The sequence below is a fragment of the Neopsephotus bourkii genome, unplaced genomic scaffold (genome assembly GCF_033783945.1).
Source record: "Neopsephotus bourkii isolate Nb327-2 ecotype Australia unplaced genomic scaffold, CSIRO-AGI_Nbou_v1 NB_1768, whole genome shotgun sequence".
In the NCBI taxonomy this organism is placed as follows: Eukaryota; Metazoa; Chordata; class Aves; order Psittaciformes; family Psittacidae; genus Neopsephotus; species Neopsephotus bourkii.
This window is the reverse complement of record NW_026902242.1, coordinates 11,195,938-11,210,562: the sequence shown is the minus strand read 5'-3', so window position 1 is coordinate 11,210,562 and position 14,625 is coordinate 11,195,938. Positions and strand designations below refer to the sequence as shown.

General features: G+C 38.0%; 1 protein-coding gene across 10 annotated transcripts in view; it reads right to left on the bottom strand.

The window, feature by feature from the left end:
• The window catches only part of ZNF644 (zinc finger protein 644), an 81,225-nt gene that overhangs the window by 1,932 nt on the left and 64,668 nt on the right, over positions 1-14,625 (bottom strand). For 4 of the 10 annotated variants that reach the window (XM_061379135.1, XM_061379137.1, XM_061379140.1 and 1 more), the window contains 4 exons: positions 11,083-14,129; positions 10,284-10,889; positions 7,579-7,701; positions 399-501 (listed from right to left, as the gene is read on the bottom strand). In XM_061379135.1, coding sequence (XP_061235119.1) covers positions 399-501; positions 7,579-7,701; positions 10,284-10,889; positions 11,083-14,095 — 3,845 coding nt within the window. In that variant the 5' untranslated portion in view covers positions 14,096-14,129. The remainder of the gene's footprint in view (positions 1-398; positions 502-7,578; positions 7,702-10,283; positions 10,890-11,082; positions 14,130-14,625) is intronic. The other 6 variants (XM_061379133.1, XM_061379134.1, XM_061379139.1 and 3 more) reach the window with 3 other exon arrangements.

Here is a 14,625-nt window from a genome sequence, read left to right as displayed (position 1 = left end):
GAAGCTTGTTTCTATGTATTTTAGCTGAAAACGTTAGTAACTGAGTCCATTTACAGCAACTTTGAGCATAAACCCCTGCAGTTTATACAGCTTACACTCTTACATTTTTAACACTAGCAATAACAGTCTGTTCTTACATAAGGTTTCTTTTGAAGGACCGAATATTACTCAGACACGACCAATAAGATTTTAGCTTGAGAAATAGTTGGCAACCTAATGCCTGAATATGATCGATTCAAGTCCTCTTAAGTTAATTAAAATATGCAACCGTTTCCCCCTCCCTTATTATTCAATTTAATACAAACACATTTACAGGATATAATCTTAAATTTTTTTATGACTAAATGTAGTGAGCTCTACAGATTATTTTATTCATTCAATAAAATAATCCTATGTACCTGCATCTGAGTATGTAAACTTCATCAGCACTATGAGGTAATGGCAGCATTTTTTTCTTGCTTCCAGATCTTGATCTTGACTTCTTTTGCTTACAGTCTAAAGCTAGGAAGAGAAATTTCCGTATGTGAAAGTGATACTTCAATAATTGTTAACCAAACAGAGATATTTAGTAAGCATCTCCTATAGCAGTAGTGAAAAGACATTTACCTCCTTGTTATTCTACATTCAATTATAACATAAATTGAAAACAATTACAGTGTGCTCTAAGAAATTTACTGGCAAAACACATGAAGCTTTTTTAGCTTAGCACAGTGCTTGCTCTTTAGAAGACTAGATAATTTGACATTTGGCATTAAACAGTTGTTATAGTATCAGCAAGCACCTACTAACCTATTAGAGAATGCAACAGAAGCAAAGCACCATTGGAAATTCCCTTTCATGCATAAAATGCTGTCAAAATCTTGGAACTTGTTTTGTGTTTCAAGGACCATTGTAAGACCACTCATTTTCAACCAGTCTACAACTTCGTAAAGTTGCAGCTTTCAGCTAACACAATCAAGAATTTCTAGTTTGAATAAACCACCTATTTGTTTTCAACATAAGGCAAAAGTTTATTTTAAGTTTCAAATGAAGCTTCCCTCACTCCTGTCTGAGTTCTAATGCATCTTCTAAGAATTATGTGTTAATCCTTCACAGTGGGACAATCAACAGGGATGGCAAAGCCACTTTTGAAATTCAGTCTAAGCATTTGAAACTATGTATGAAATTAATGTGTGTGAACAGGAAGCACATAGCCACTGTGTTCAGTTAGCATTGAGGTCTGTACCTCCTGTAAACAGATGCGATGGAAATCCGTAACAAAACCTGAAGATTGACTTTAAGCAGCAGCCAAAGTTAGGGGATGAGGGAATTAAGCTGAGTTAATATTGTTATGATGAGAACAGCTGATAAAGCTCAAGAAAAAATCAAGATGCTTGGGACTGCCTGAACTGAGAAGTAAATCTAGCTCTGCTTTAAGACACTGACACTAAAACTCCATAGAAACCTGAAAGACAGTAGCAAGTGGTATTCTTGATACCACAAAGGCAAAATGCTATGCTACTAGAGCATCTTAACAGTAAAATAAAAACAAAGTAATTGTTACACTTGTCTAAGTTTTGACCCCTGTAATACAAAACAGAAGAGTAAATCTCAGTATTCTGAAGCATAAGACATCATCTGGTGAGGCAAAACATGCTGATTTAAAGAACACACATCCTGCATTTGTTATGTCCTCCAAATGAACGCCCCTCAAGCTTTTATCCTGTAGCCAAACTGTTAACTTGTAGATACACTCGGTATTTCCCAGTTCCATCCCCAGATCTGAAGATTTTTATATTATCTAGAAAACTCAGAATGAATTTTTGAGGTTTGAAGGTACCAGAGAACTAATCAAACAAGTAGAAAGCAGGTATCAACCTGAAGAGACTTCCTTCAGAGCCTGGGTTAAGCCATCATTAGGAAGATGAGGCTCAACAGCATATTTTCTGATAGCAACAATGAAAGCAGTCTGGATATAAAGGCAGTAACCTGAGGTGGCGGGGGAGAGAAACAGAAATGGCCAAGACAACTTCTGGAAAAGTGAACAAGCAATAGGTTCTTAATGTTTTGTGCTCTCATAAAAAGCTTATTCTTCATATAATTAGGAAGAAAAAAAATCCAACTAACTTTCAGGCTGTAGGAACTACCAAGTAGTATAAATACTTTACATACCGGAACATCAGTAACACCACCGCCAGGCATGTAAGCACATAAAATACTGAAACCCGGATACCCATTCTCGGAAGGGAAATACTTGTAGGAGAGGCTACGTGTCTGAAGCAGTTATTACAGCAAAAGCTTTGCCATTACTGCTCATTTTGCAGAACATTGTGGGAAGGAGGGAACAGAAGTCAGTATCTGAATGCAAACATATCCATGAATTGCGTCCGATGTAAGTTAGCTGATGTCAGTTGATACAAGTAAAAAAAACGGGCAGTAGACAGCACGCTCCTTCTACAGCAGCCTCCATGCATTTGAAACAAGAATTAGCTTATTTCCTTCACATTGGCAAACGTAAGACATTAATTCCCATCAAGAAATTAGATTCTGTTCACATACATCCCAAGCATTTCATGGAACTTTCACTTTCTTGCTAAACCTGAACTGGCCTTCTGCAACAGAGTTCCTGAAACCTAATGGCTTTGTATGTGTGTAATATTCTAAGAAAGAAACCCTGTAAGGTACTGTGCAGGCAAATAGACAGTGACATAAACAGAACTGCCATAATGTTCGAGGGGTAGTTTCTACTTCCTTGAAAGGTACCTTTTCCAAGAACAATGAGAAAACAAGGAAAACAAAAAAATGCGCATCTTCTCTGAGCCATTTAGGACAGAAGCTCCAGATAAAGCCATCACAAAACAAAGGACAGAAAATATCACCATAAAAGACATCAAGAAAAAAAACATTCAGATCACTCAATACACTCTTTCAGTAAATTCCCCAAGATTGTAAGTAGATTTTGCCTGAGCAAGAAGCTGTTACCAAAAGACAGCAAGCACTAATACTAAACCTGTGTTCTGCAAGATTATTTTTTGTTCCCTTTTTCTTTTATATCTACTGAACGTATTCCTTCACTTCTTAGGGGGCACAAAGCAGCACAAGTACATTCTGAAGTTACTCCCATGAAGCAGGAAATTAAGTGGAAAAGAGTAACAGCTGGGTTAAGCTGACTGAAAAACATAATTCCAACATCAGTTATCAGAGATGTGTACCAGTAACTGTCACATACATCCAGTGTCTCTCCAGCGAGTAACAAGTTGAAGTCGCATGCACACATTTAAGTACTCTGTTGATACGACGCTTACAAGCAAGCATCAAGTACGTCACGCTATTTGCTTCACCTGTAAGAAAGCCATGTTCTGACCAAAAAGTTACTGCTCTTCCAATCCTTTACTGTAACAAAGCATGACCTCCTCAGAAAATATGTTTTTATCACTTTCAGGAAGAACCCAAGGATATTTAGTTCTAGTAAGCGGCATGGAAATTGCAGCAAATTGACAGAGATACACAGGAACAACCTACCATTAATGCCTACTTTGTGGCTATCGGAGCTCCCAAACTATCCTCATTCTCCATAAAGGCTTCTTTTTGGAAAAAGCCTCCTTCCTTCAAGCTTGGCTGCCCAGTGTTTCCTGGTTGCTATTCCAAAACTTCTTTGTAAAAAAAACAATGACACCACTTCATCAAACCTCTTCAAAAAAACACATGCCAAGTAAAAAGGTTGCACATAAACCCCTACTTTATCTCTGTGACTGCTTATCAGATGGAGATGGGAGGCTTAAATGCGCATGCCTAAGACAACATGAACTAGGAAAGTCACAATTATGGGTTCTTCATGTCATAACATTTGGTCTGTAGTTAACAATTAAAGGGCATCTATGCTAAATTGCACAGAATCATGCTCCACTGCTTGACGTCCCCCAACACGGAACATATTTCAGGAAGACTGAAGCTGGGTCTTTATCCAGACTTCGTTACTTTTGCCACAGCATATGTAAGCTAACACAAGCGGAATAACTGCACACATAAATGGATCACTTAACCATTTAAAAACATTGCCAATTAAAAAGTAAAGGAATAATGAATTATCAGATTCAATCACTTGCAATCTATTCTCATCAATACTGCACAGTAAAATGTGTTTGAAAACCCCCTCCACTAATTTACTACCTGAAGGATTTTATGGGGTACTAAAAATCAGCTTACTGTGCTAGTTAATCAGTTGTAAGTGTAGCAGCACAGAATACAGACATGCAAAGCCAGTGGATCTCAGGTCTCTGCTGTAGCTGCATATGCTTCCAGTCAACTTCCCAAAGCTACAATTCCGACAAAGCAGTATTAGAAATTATCTGGAAGCACAATGGCTGCATGAACTGCTACCTCAGTCATACTATTGGCTCAAAGGCCGAACTCCTTGCTCTGTATTCTATTTTTCTCCCCCAAACTTCTGGAAAAGCAGTCTCCATCTACAGAAGCAAAGACTGAAGGAAAGGACAGTGATATCCAGAAGATGACAGCTGGAAAGAACAGACTTGAGAATGTGAAAATAGCCAGCAAAGAGAAGATATAAAAAGCCAGGGTGCAAGAGAGTATCAAAAGACTCAAGGGAGGAGGAGAAGGGGCCACAGAGGCCTAGAGAGAAGAAAAGGAAGCCTGGATATACAACTGTACCAAGAAGAGTGAGATGCACTGTGAAAATCTTGCGTAAGTCTGTTCAGTGCTCTAATCAGAAGAAAGAGGCAAGTCTGCCACATCCTCTGAGAAACACTGATGTGTTGCTCTTAATCGAAACGGGTATACAAGATTGTCATCTACTAAAGATGAGTGATTAAATAATTACGTTGTTCAAAATCAGACCGCATTAACAACAACAAATTCATGTTCCACTCAGACACCTGAAGACCATGATGCAAGCAGATACAAAAGTAACTATCCAAATGGACCTAGACAAGGATTTGCTATACAGTGGATCCATACCGCGTAACTAAGGCACAAATTAATAAACACTAACGTAGGAAACACCAACAGCCTAGAAAGTTGTACATCTAGGATGTTTTTCTTGAGTCCATTCTTAAGATCTCCCATTATGTTTAACTATGTGTATCATATTGCTAAAACTGTCAAGTTGTATTTGGAGTAAAAAGAAAACATCACCATCCCCCCACCCCCCAACAAACTAAATGTGATCCAATTACTGACTCTGAAGAAGCAGGGCATCTGCTAGGAAAGCAATGTAATAGTCAACATCAAAACCACAGGCAGACAAACTGCAAAACTGAGCAGAAGACTAGTACGTTAGCTAACGTAGTGCTGGGAAAGGTCTCCCTTTGGTGATATGCAGAGATGACTGCACTTCTGTTACTAAACACTAATGCCTAGACAGCTTCTGTAAAAACTGCCAGTTAACAGAACTGCAATTCATGTTTACACACAATTACTCACCTACAGCAAGAAACTGAGATAAGTATTCAACCAACATGATTTCTCTTTTTGGTAGTTATGTTTACTTTAGAAGATATAACAAAGGCTTTGTGAAAGCAGAAGAAGGAAGCTTCTGTATGAACATATCATTGCCTCCATATAGGTTCCAGGCTGAAGCCAAACCAAAGACATCTTGTTCTCAACTGCAACCATCTTTTAATAAAAAACTCCTGAGATTCCCCAAGAGCAACACTCATAGCAAAGTTTAAAAATAGTATGTGCTAGTGAAATGTTGCATTAAAACATTTATCTTCACTAAAGTTTATAATATAAAGTGGAATATCAAATAAACCACTTTTTAAAAGCTTATTTTTCTGGTCTATGAGCCTTGCATGGATCTTGCTCAAATGAAAAGTCAACAAGCAAAGTTTACAAACTTTGCAGTTACAGCAGTTTTAATAGTAATGACTAAGTTAATATTGGTTGCATGAAGTTATAGCTAGGACTTAAGCCTATGTCACTGGCTTCAGTGACAGGCCTTTCACCACATGGTATGGGCTATTTATCTCCAAATTTATCCAAATTTATTTATCAGCACCAGCTTCTGCAATCAAAAGATTTGGGTTGTTTTAAAGTCTTGTTTCTAACCCTTCTTTTTTTTTCTTTTCTTTTTCAGCTTTGTCTCTAACCTCTTTTTGCTTCTAACCTAATTTTAAACAAACTTCTAGGTCCAATGATACAAGCCTCAGGAGTTTTCTTAGTTCTTTTAAAGTGGCCACTGCTCCAATGAGTATGCTACTACTTCGCTAGAAAAAAACATTTCTTAAATCAAACAAATATCCCTGAAAGCACCTTAACAAGCTTCCTTCACTTTTCCCATTTAGCGAAAGAGAAGCTGGGTTACTAGGAGCTTGGCCAGGATCCAACTTCTGTGTACTATCCTGTGTGCCACAGTGTGTCCTCCACTGAAAATTTCAACATGCAATTTAAATATACAGCTATTGGAAAGTATGCCACCAGTAGGTATATAAGCAAAGTAACTTACCACAGGGCTAGTATCAAATCACAGCAGTGGTAAATGATGTCCACTATCATCATCTTTCTAATGACTAAATATGAAAACTTTCAGAATCACTAACTAAAGGCATATACTCCTACACGTTGGATATTACTGCGTCTGCTGACTTCCTTCTAAATCTATTATGCTGTATCATTAACTTGATGGAACATAAGACCTGGCAGCCACAGGCCCTGTCTGTAGAAGTATTTCTTTCACCCTTCTGCAGAGAAAGCCCCAAACTCAGTTTGTCATTCTTAGCATAATGAATTACATCTGCAGTTAAAATCTGTGCTTGTTGACACAAAAAACTGATGGTTGCCCTTCTTAATTACTGAATACTCCTGATTTCTTGTCTCCAAATCTTCCTCTCTATATTCCACCTCTGCTCCACAATTTGCTGTTGATCATACGAAGTCTCACTAATCTGAGCAACAATCCAACTGAACTCAGAAACTGCCTATATAGCCAACCAAACTGCAGGCCTCTGGAAATCAGGCAAAATATGCAGTATTCAAGGAATTTCAAAGTGAAGTGGTTTTTAATAAAAACCATTAAAGCAGTGCCAGATGCTGTACTGCACTCACCCCACGTCAGACCAGGTACTCTGGGGGTTGTGAGCCAAACAAGAAATGAAACCAGCTACATACAGTATGTTGCCATAAATACACAAACTGTAAAATTACTTGCTTTTCCTCTCTGAACAACAGTACTTTTAGTAATTTCATGTGCTAGACTGTAAAAGTTACTTGTTGGTTTGTTGTGGGGTTGGTTTTTATTTCCCCCCCCTCATCAGTGAGGTACTTTTTAAAAACACTTCATTAGAAGGCTGGTTTGGAAGTTGTGATATTATAGGAGAATGAATTTAAGCAACCATCTCTCAGTTTTGCTTACATACCTTAAGTGTTGGATCCAAAATAAATGAATAAGAATGAAAATCAGGCATGAGAGTGGACAACAGCAACATACCTTTGCTTACAAGTTGCTGAAGTTTTATGGCAAATCATCTGTTTACCAGTAGAAGCTTCAAAATAATTCTGAATTAACATATGCTTTTGTCCAGTCTGATGAGGAAAATGTATCATAGACAGACTTGCTTTTACATCTGTAACAAAACATACCTGTCCCAGTCAAAAGTCCAGCACTCTTCTTTCGTGCATAAGCGCGTAAGTGGTTGGACAGGCTAACAGCACTTGTAAACGTCGTATTGCAATGCACACACGTTCTAAGCTTCACAGGCATACCTATCATTCAAAAGAAAACTATAATCCAGTTCTCTCTTCAAAAAATGAAATTCTCAAAGCGTTGTAAAAAGTTTTCTGCAATAAAGATGGTTTAAAATATATTCACTGCATTGACGCAATTGTTCAGTATATTAGAAGGATCCAAGTTAACTGTTATTAGTTTTCCATGTAGTGCTTTAAGCCAAACCATGTTACTTGAAAAAGAACAGAAAGGAGGCAACTTGAGCCCAGTAGGCTACTCTGCAGTTAATACCTACTATCATGGTTCCTACAGATCTCCACATTATGAAGCTCTAGTCCCAAAATACAATCCTGCAATTCGAATAGCACAACTCTTTTGAGAAATTTCAGAGCTTGCAACATTTCTCATAAAGGGAATTTAAGCAGTCTCATTGACAAGGCGGTAATTAAAAGTGTTTTACCCACAAGACTAAAGAGCTCAACACTAAATTAGGCTGCTGTTGAAGGCTTGGAGAAAAAGGTGGTAAAACACAGCACTGAACAGCTGCTAAGAACGAACAATTTGTTCAGTGCATTTTCTGTTCATTACTTTAGCTGCACAATCAATAATGAAAGTTAATGATTTGAAGTTTTTTGATAAAATCTTTGTGCTAAATAAATGATCAACAGAGTAACATGCTATTATCACAGGAAAGCAGTGGAACAATACCGAACTCCTCACTTACCAGACAAAGAAACCAAGAAACCATTATAACTTATCCCCTGCTCACCTTCACGGTAATGTTTCTCCCTTTGTTTTACCAAAGATACATTATTTTGGTCGACTAACATTTCAAGTTCTCTACCAATAAATTATTAGAAGAATAAATAGAAAAAGCTAAAACTACTCAGCTGGAAACCCTGTGTTTGATAGAAAGAAAGAATGCTATTCTCCAGCAGCCCACAGAAGACATGCTGTTTTTTCAGGCAAGTTACAGAAGAAGAAAACTTGGCTGGTAAAAACCTTTATAAAAACTAAAACCAGAATTAGAAATATTTGCCTTTTTTAAGGAAAAACAGAAGAATTTCAACTTGATGTTACGTATTTTCGTATTAACTCAACTGGCGCAGTGCGTTAGTTGTCAAATTCTGTTAACTCAGCCAGAGATAATTATACGGCCCCAATCGTAACTGTTAGTACTATATAAGCAAGTGTTTATTTTTACCTGGTTGTTCATCACAACCAAACAGGAACTAGCTAGTATTCAGAAGTAAGTATCAAAACAGAAAGCAATACAGAGTGTCAGGTTTGGCCAGCTATTCCTTTATCATTGTTTTTCAAATCATTAAGCCTGTCAAAGATACACTTCCTTTATTAAGCAATTTCCTGTCTTAAAGGACAACCATGGATGTCCAGAAGACAAGAGATGTAATTCCATTCCACCTCTACTATGTCATTTTAGAAAGCCACCTTTGTTAAGAAACTGACTGCCACACTTCTGTAGTCCCCTAAAAGAACTTCCAAGCATGTCAGATTGTTGTCATGTTTATATGTTTAAGGGAAGACAAGAATACAGGTGAAAAAGTACTAGGCACTGCCAGTTTTACTAACCTGAACTGGGTAGCAACAAGAAAACCAACAGAACAAAAAATATTCAGGGGTATAAAAATAAGATCCTGCTCCTCAATCTAAAGATTCCTGCAGAGCTATAAGGAGGTGTCCAAACAAGAAAAGGGTAAATGCAAGCTCTACGTACATGTTAAAAAGGATGTCGTAAGAGTTCCCCAAGACCAGAATGTCTACTATGCCAAGTAGATTAAAAATCACTCTAAAAACCTGCTCTATTAGTATACAGAGTATCAAGGAAGTTGATTACAGAATTGTTTCATTAGCACAATTCTCAGTGGAGGGGCAATCTAGGTTCTTATGGGTCAGGGGCTGTGCATTAGAAATCTGCTGGCTACAACTCTACTCCAACAAAGCTTGAACCAGCACAGTCTTCACTCAGGACAGACAGGCCCTAAGCAAACATCAGTTTCCCAGAGCAGCCGCAATTTCGAAACAAACAAGAATTAACCTATGTTGTAAGAGTACATTTGCCTAAAACCATCAGAATTAGTTGACAGTGATTCACCATTTTGCAATATTATGTGTTTATAACAGTGTCAACAGTTCTGTTAGTTTGAGCAGATGTTGCTTTGCACAAACCTGAAAGAATTCAGTGAAGTAGCTCCCAAACCAGCTGTTTTAATGCCCAGAAATAGGGTTAGAAGCCCAAACATTTCAGAACTGTTAAGTCTACCAAACATGCATGGACACTTCAACTTGGTATTGGAGGATGTGTCTTGTTCCTTACTGAGGCTCATTTTATGTCCGCTTTGAGTTTGTACGCCCAGCCACAGGCAGAACAGGAACTCTGTTCCATACAAAACCCCCTCAGTGCTGCTGCGGGTTATTTTTCACTTTAGTAAAACCATGTCAGAATAATTTGCTGTGCTACCACTCGCAGTCAGTGTCCTCTGGAAATGAAATAAGAATTAAATGAACAGAATCCCAAATAAAATACTCTGCACTTGTACCTTCTCTAGGAATTAACAGATTCTTTGGAATGTTGTCAAGATGGCTAGAAACATCTTCTTACCTGACTGCATAGTCAAGTCCATTTTTTGTGGCTGATATATCAATGGACTGTCTTCATTTAATGGAAGAACACATTTCTGAACAAACCTCTTTCTTGCAGTTTGATTATGAATCTTTTGAGGAGAAATATCAGGATTCCTCTCTTCTCCTAACCTCTTATTTTTCAGGAGTTCTATCAGTGTAAGTGACTGATTTTTTTTTTCATTATGTAGTACTGCTTTTGTTTCATCACATTCATTTAGGAAACTCAGCCCTTCTTCCTCTGATGCAGACACAGATGTATCTTCAGTCTTTAGGCCATTATGGTATGCTTCAAGAGGTATAACATTCTGAGATAAAAAGTCATCATTTGATGCAAATTTCTGAGCAACAAACGGTCTGGGAATAATGCGGCGACTGTTCAAAGCCTTTAGGATTTTTTCATACTTCTCTTCGTTCTGCATCATCTCATTCAGAACACAGATCGGAGACTTGTGCGCGTCCCACTTGGTTTTGCCAAGCCTCTTCAGGTGTCCTCGCACATGATTAGACAATCCAATTTTAGTATCGAACCAGCCTCCACAGAGCTGACACGTATGCTCAGAGGAAGTTTCAGACTTCTCAATCGCTACAAAGGAAACAACAATAATGTTTTTTGACAACTATAAGCAGTGAAACATCACAACAGCAAATCACAATGACGAGGGGCTTTACAACAAGATAAAGCAAGTCTTGCATAGTGCTCAGTAAATCCCTTTGTCCCCTTTACTGTATACCCAAATTCAAAACCGAAATAAAACACAGAACTCCCCCAAACTTACCTTTTCTAACACGTTTAACAGGAGTTCCTGTTCCAGTTCTTTTAAAATGCTGCATTTTGTCACTTGTGGCTATCTGTTCTGGTGAAACAACATGACGGGCTTCATAGCTTAGTCCAGCTCTGTGAAGATGTCCTCTGACATGATTAGACAATCCAACACCTGTTTCAAAGGTTGCTGGACAGTATGGGCAGGACTTCTTTTCAAGCGACAGATCAGTCCAATGGAAAACTGAATTATGCTTTGGCAATGCTGATCCTACGTTTTCTAAATTCTGAGGATCATGCAAATCATGCAGGAAGTTACTACCCTCAGCATCTTCATAATACTCAAAATAAAAGCCATCATTCTGCTCATAACTAAGTGAAGATTTATCACCAGCTTCATGATCTTCCATTTTACCTTTGAATATGGGGAATAGGTTTACATGCTCCTGATTAATATCACTGTAAGATTCATCCTCCACAGACTGTGTAGTGTAATCACATAGTTCAATATTATCCCATGAACTTTCATCCTCCGTTTCATAGCTGTCTTTTTTTTCAGCAGAGTTAAGTTTCTGTAAAACAACAACAGTCATTTTATGCAGAAAATCTGGATAGCAATCCAAATCATCTCCTTTAACAGAGCCTTCCCTCTTGGATTCTTTAACCACTCTTTTTACAGCTACACGCCTACGAGCTTTACAGCCTTCTGCCCTTTTGCAATCAAGATTATTTGAATCCATGTCAAAGCAATTATTATGGGGACTACTTGATGAGGAAAATAAATGTAAAGAACTGACAGAGTTGGACTCTTCCTTTTTTAAATGCAAAGGATAAGAGCCACTAGATTTTTTAATCATCCTGTAGTTTTCATATTTGTGCCTATACAAATTATTACCACGTGCTTTGACACTAGCTTTCTGCTTTGCTGCTTGATGAAAATACTTAGGTTTCTGGTCAATGCTATTTCTAATCAAAAAGGTCTTGTTTGTGGAATTTAGACTGCACACACTTACAGATGTCTGTGAAACGCTTTTCCGAGCCTTCTGTATCCTGTAGGGCCTCTTGTGAAGTTTTGCGAAGTTACTGGACTGTGAAGTAGAGCCAAATGATCTTTTTACATCCTGTTTTAAAACAGAGTTCTTTGGAAAAGTAGAAGATTGTTTGATCAACTGTTTTGTCCTACTACCGAAATCTAAAGATTCTTCTATGATGCTGCCTTTTCTTTTGTCTAGTCTAAGATGGCTACCAAAGGAATCAATGCATGACGCTGGGTGCAAATATTCCATGTGTTTCTTTAAAATACTTCTAGTTGACGTTGAAAAAGGACACATCTTACACATATACGCTGATGACTTTTTTGAGGATCCTAAATAGGGATCTTTCAAGGATGCCTTTTTCTGTGTTTTCCTCTGGGACATGTCGCTACCGATAACAGAACATTTGACTACTGCTCCATGAGCAATCCCTCGATGGCATTCCAGTTCATTTTCTGTCACAGCCATGAAATTGCATTCCTCACAGCAATAGTATCTTTTATCTTTTTCATGGGTCTTTGCATGCTGCACGAACGTTTTGGGACAATTGGTACCAAATACACACTGTGGGCACTGTAACCGTGCGCTCCTACCCTCATCCTGAAGTTCTTTCAGCTCACGGATTTCTTCCATCAGTTTCTGCCTTCTTTCCTGGTGAATTATCATATGTTTAAGTAGGGAATTGCGATCTCGAAATGTCCTTCCACATTCCCTACACGCATAGGGCCTGGGGACATTGAGATGACGGAAATGACTGTTCCCATCTAAATGGTACATCATATGCCTATGCAGATGTTTCTTCTCCCTAAAATTCACATTGCACTTTGTACAGGGATAAAAGGATGGTTCATCAGTACTGAAAGTGGATGGCGTTTCAGATTCATCCTGTTCACATTTATTTTGTAAAGCATTGGTAAGAAAAGTGCTAGTGTGAACAGGAGAAGTATCGTCTGCACAGTTACTAGCAGGACTGTAAATGAGCTGCTGGATAGCATCAACAGCTTCCAGCTCTTCATCTGGGGATTCAGGCTTTACTTTACTCAATGAGTATTTTTGTGGTTCTACCATTTGCAGCTCCTCATTCTGCTCTAAGAAGTCTACATTTAACAGTTTTGATTTACTAGGAATACAACTGGTATCACCAAAACAGTCCTCAGTATAGCGTGTTATTTTACTAACATCCATTTTCCTTTTCCGTTTTTTTTCTAAGCCTACTTTACAGTGAATGGGAGACTTCTCTATTGTGTCTTCATTTGTCATCAGAAACTGGATAAACTCTTTCTGTGGATCCCAGCTGGGATCACATCCCGATCTGAAACCACCTGTACCTGAGGAAATGCCTGTTAATGTATCGACACAATCATCTTTTACTAGTAAATCTTTATCGTCCTCACAAACTTCTACTTGGCCTACTAAAGTGCTATCTACACTATTTCCTACTGATTTCTGTGAATCACAACCAATTGAAGCAGAGGTAGGTAGATTTTTAATGGAATGAGTCAGGTTCTTAGCATGTGCTACATCAGGTAACAAAAATAAAACTTGGTGCTGATTTGATTTCTGTGTTGTACTCTTTGCAGGCAGCTGAATATCATGAACCACTGTCAAAGTTGAGCAGGAATCTGTTTGATGACCTACAGACTGTCCAGTGGTTAATGAAACACTGCCTTTATTCATAATGGAAGTCTTAGCTGAGGTGGAGTGTGAAACTGGTCCATTAACAGCAGTTCCTCTAGACAAGATAAAGTTTTCGTTAGAAACAGTAGGAGCACCAGTGTGTATAAATAGAGAAGCCTGGCCTCCACTTAAGGCTTTTTCAGATCCGTCCCTTGACAGCTCCTCAGGCAGAGTCAGCGTATTGTTCTGAAACGACGTGTCGCTCTCCTGTGGTTTAAGAATGCCACCTTCTTCCTCAGATATGAAATTATCATCACAGAGGATTTCTTCTTCTTCTTTAGCACCAGTGACATCAGTATTTATCTCTATATCATCCATATTGCTGGTCTGTCCATTAAGTACATTTACACTAAAAACCAAACAAGAACAGAATCAGGCAATCACAGAAATGAATAATAGTAATCTTAACTGACAGCCGCCTTTACACTGTAATCTAAAAATATGTTTTGAACTTGTTAGAAATGTATTTTTTTTCATTTAGGATATTCAAGATGTTGAAAATAAATCAATACTGCAATTATAAAAATTACATATACATATATTGTACTAATAACCATACAGCAAACTAGCGACTGTCCAGTACCCCAGTTCAAAAACACCTACATGCAAGCAAGATGGGGGAAATGAGATTGTCAAAGACTTGTGCAAACATATTCTACATATACATTAACATAAACAGAGTTTAGTTTAGTTTAATTCTAGAAGTAAAACAAGTTCAGAGCAAAGGCTACTCAGACACCTACTAAGACATTTTAGTGTTTTGTTTGTTTGCTTTTTAAACATACTTCCCTTTAGGACCTATGAAACTAAAATAATCGTGCTTGTATACAACTGACCTTATGCTATAC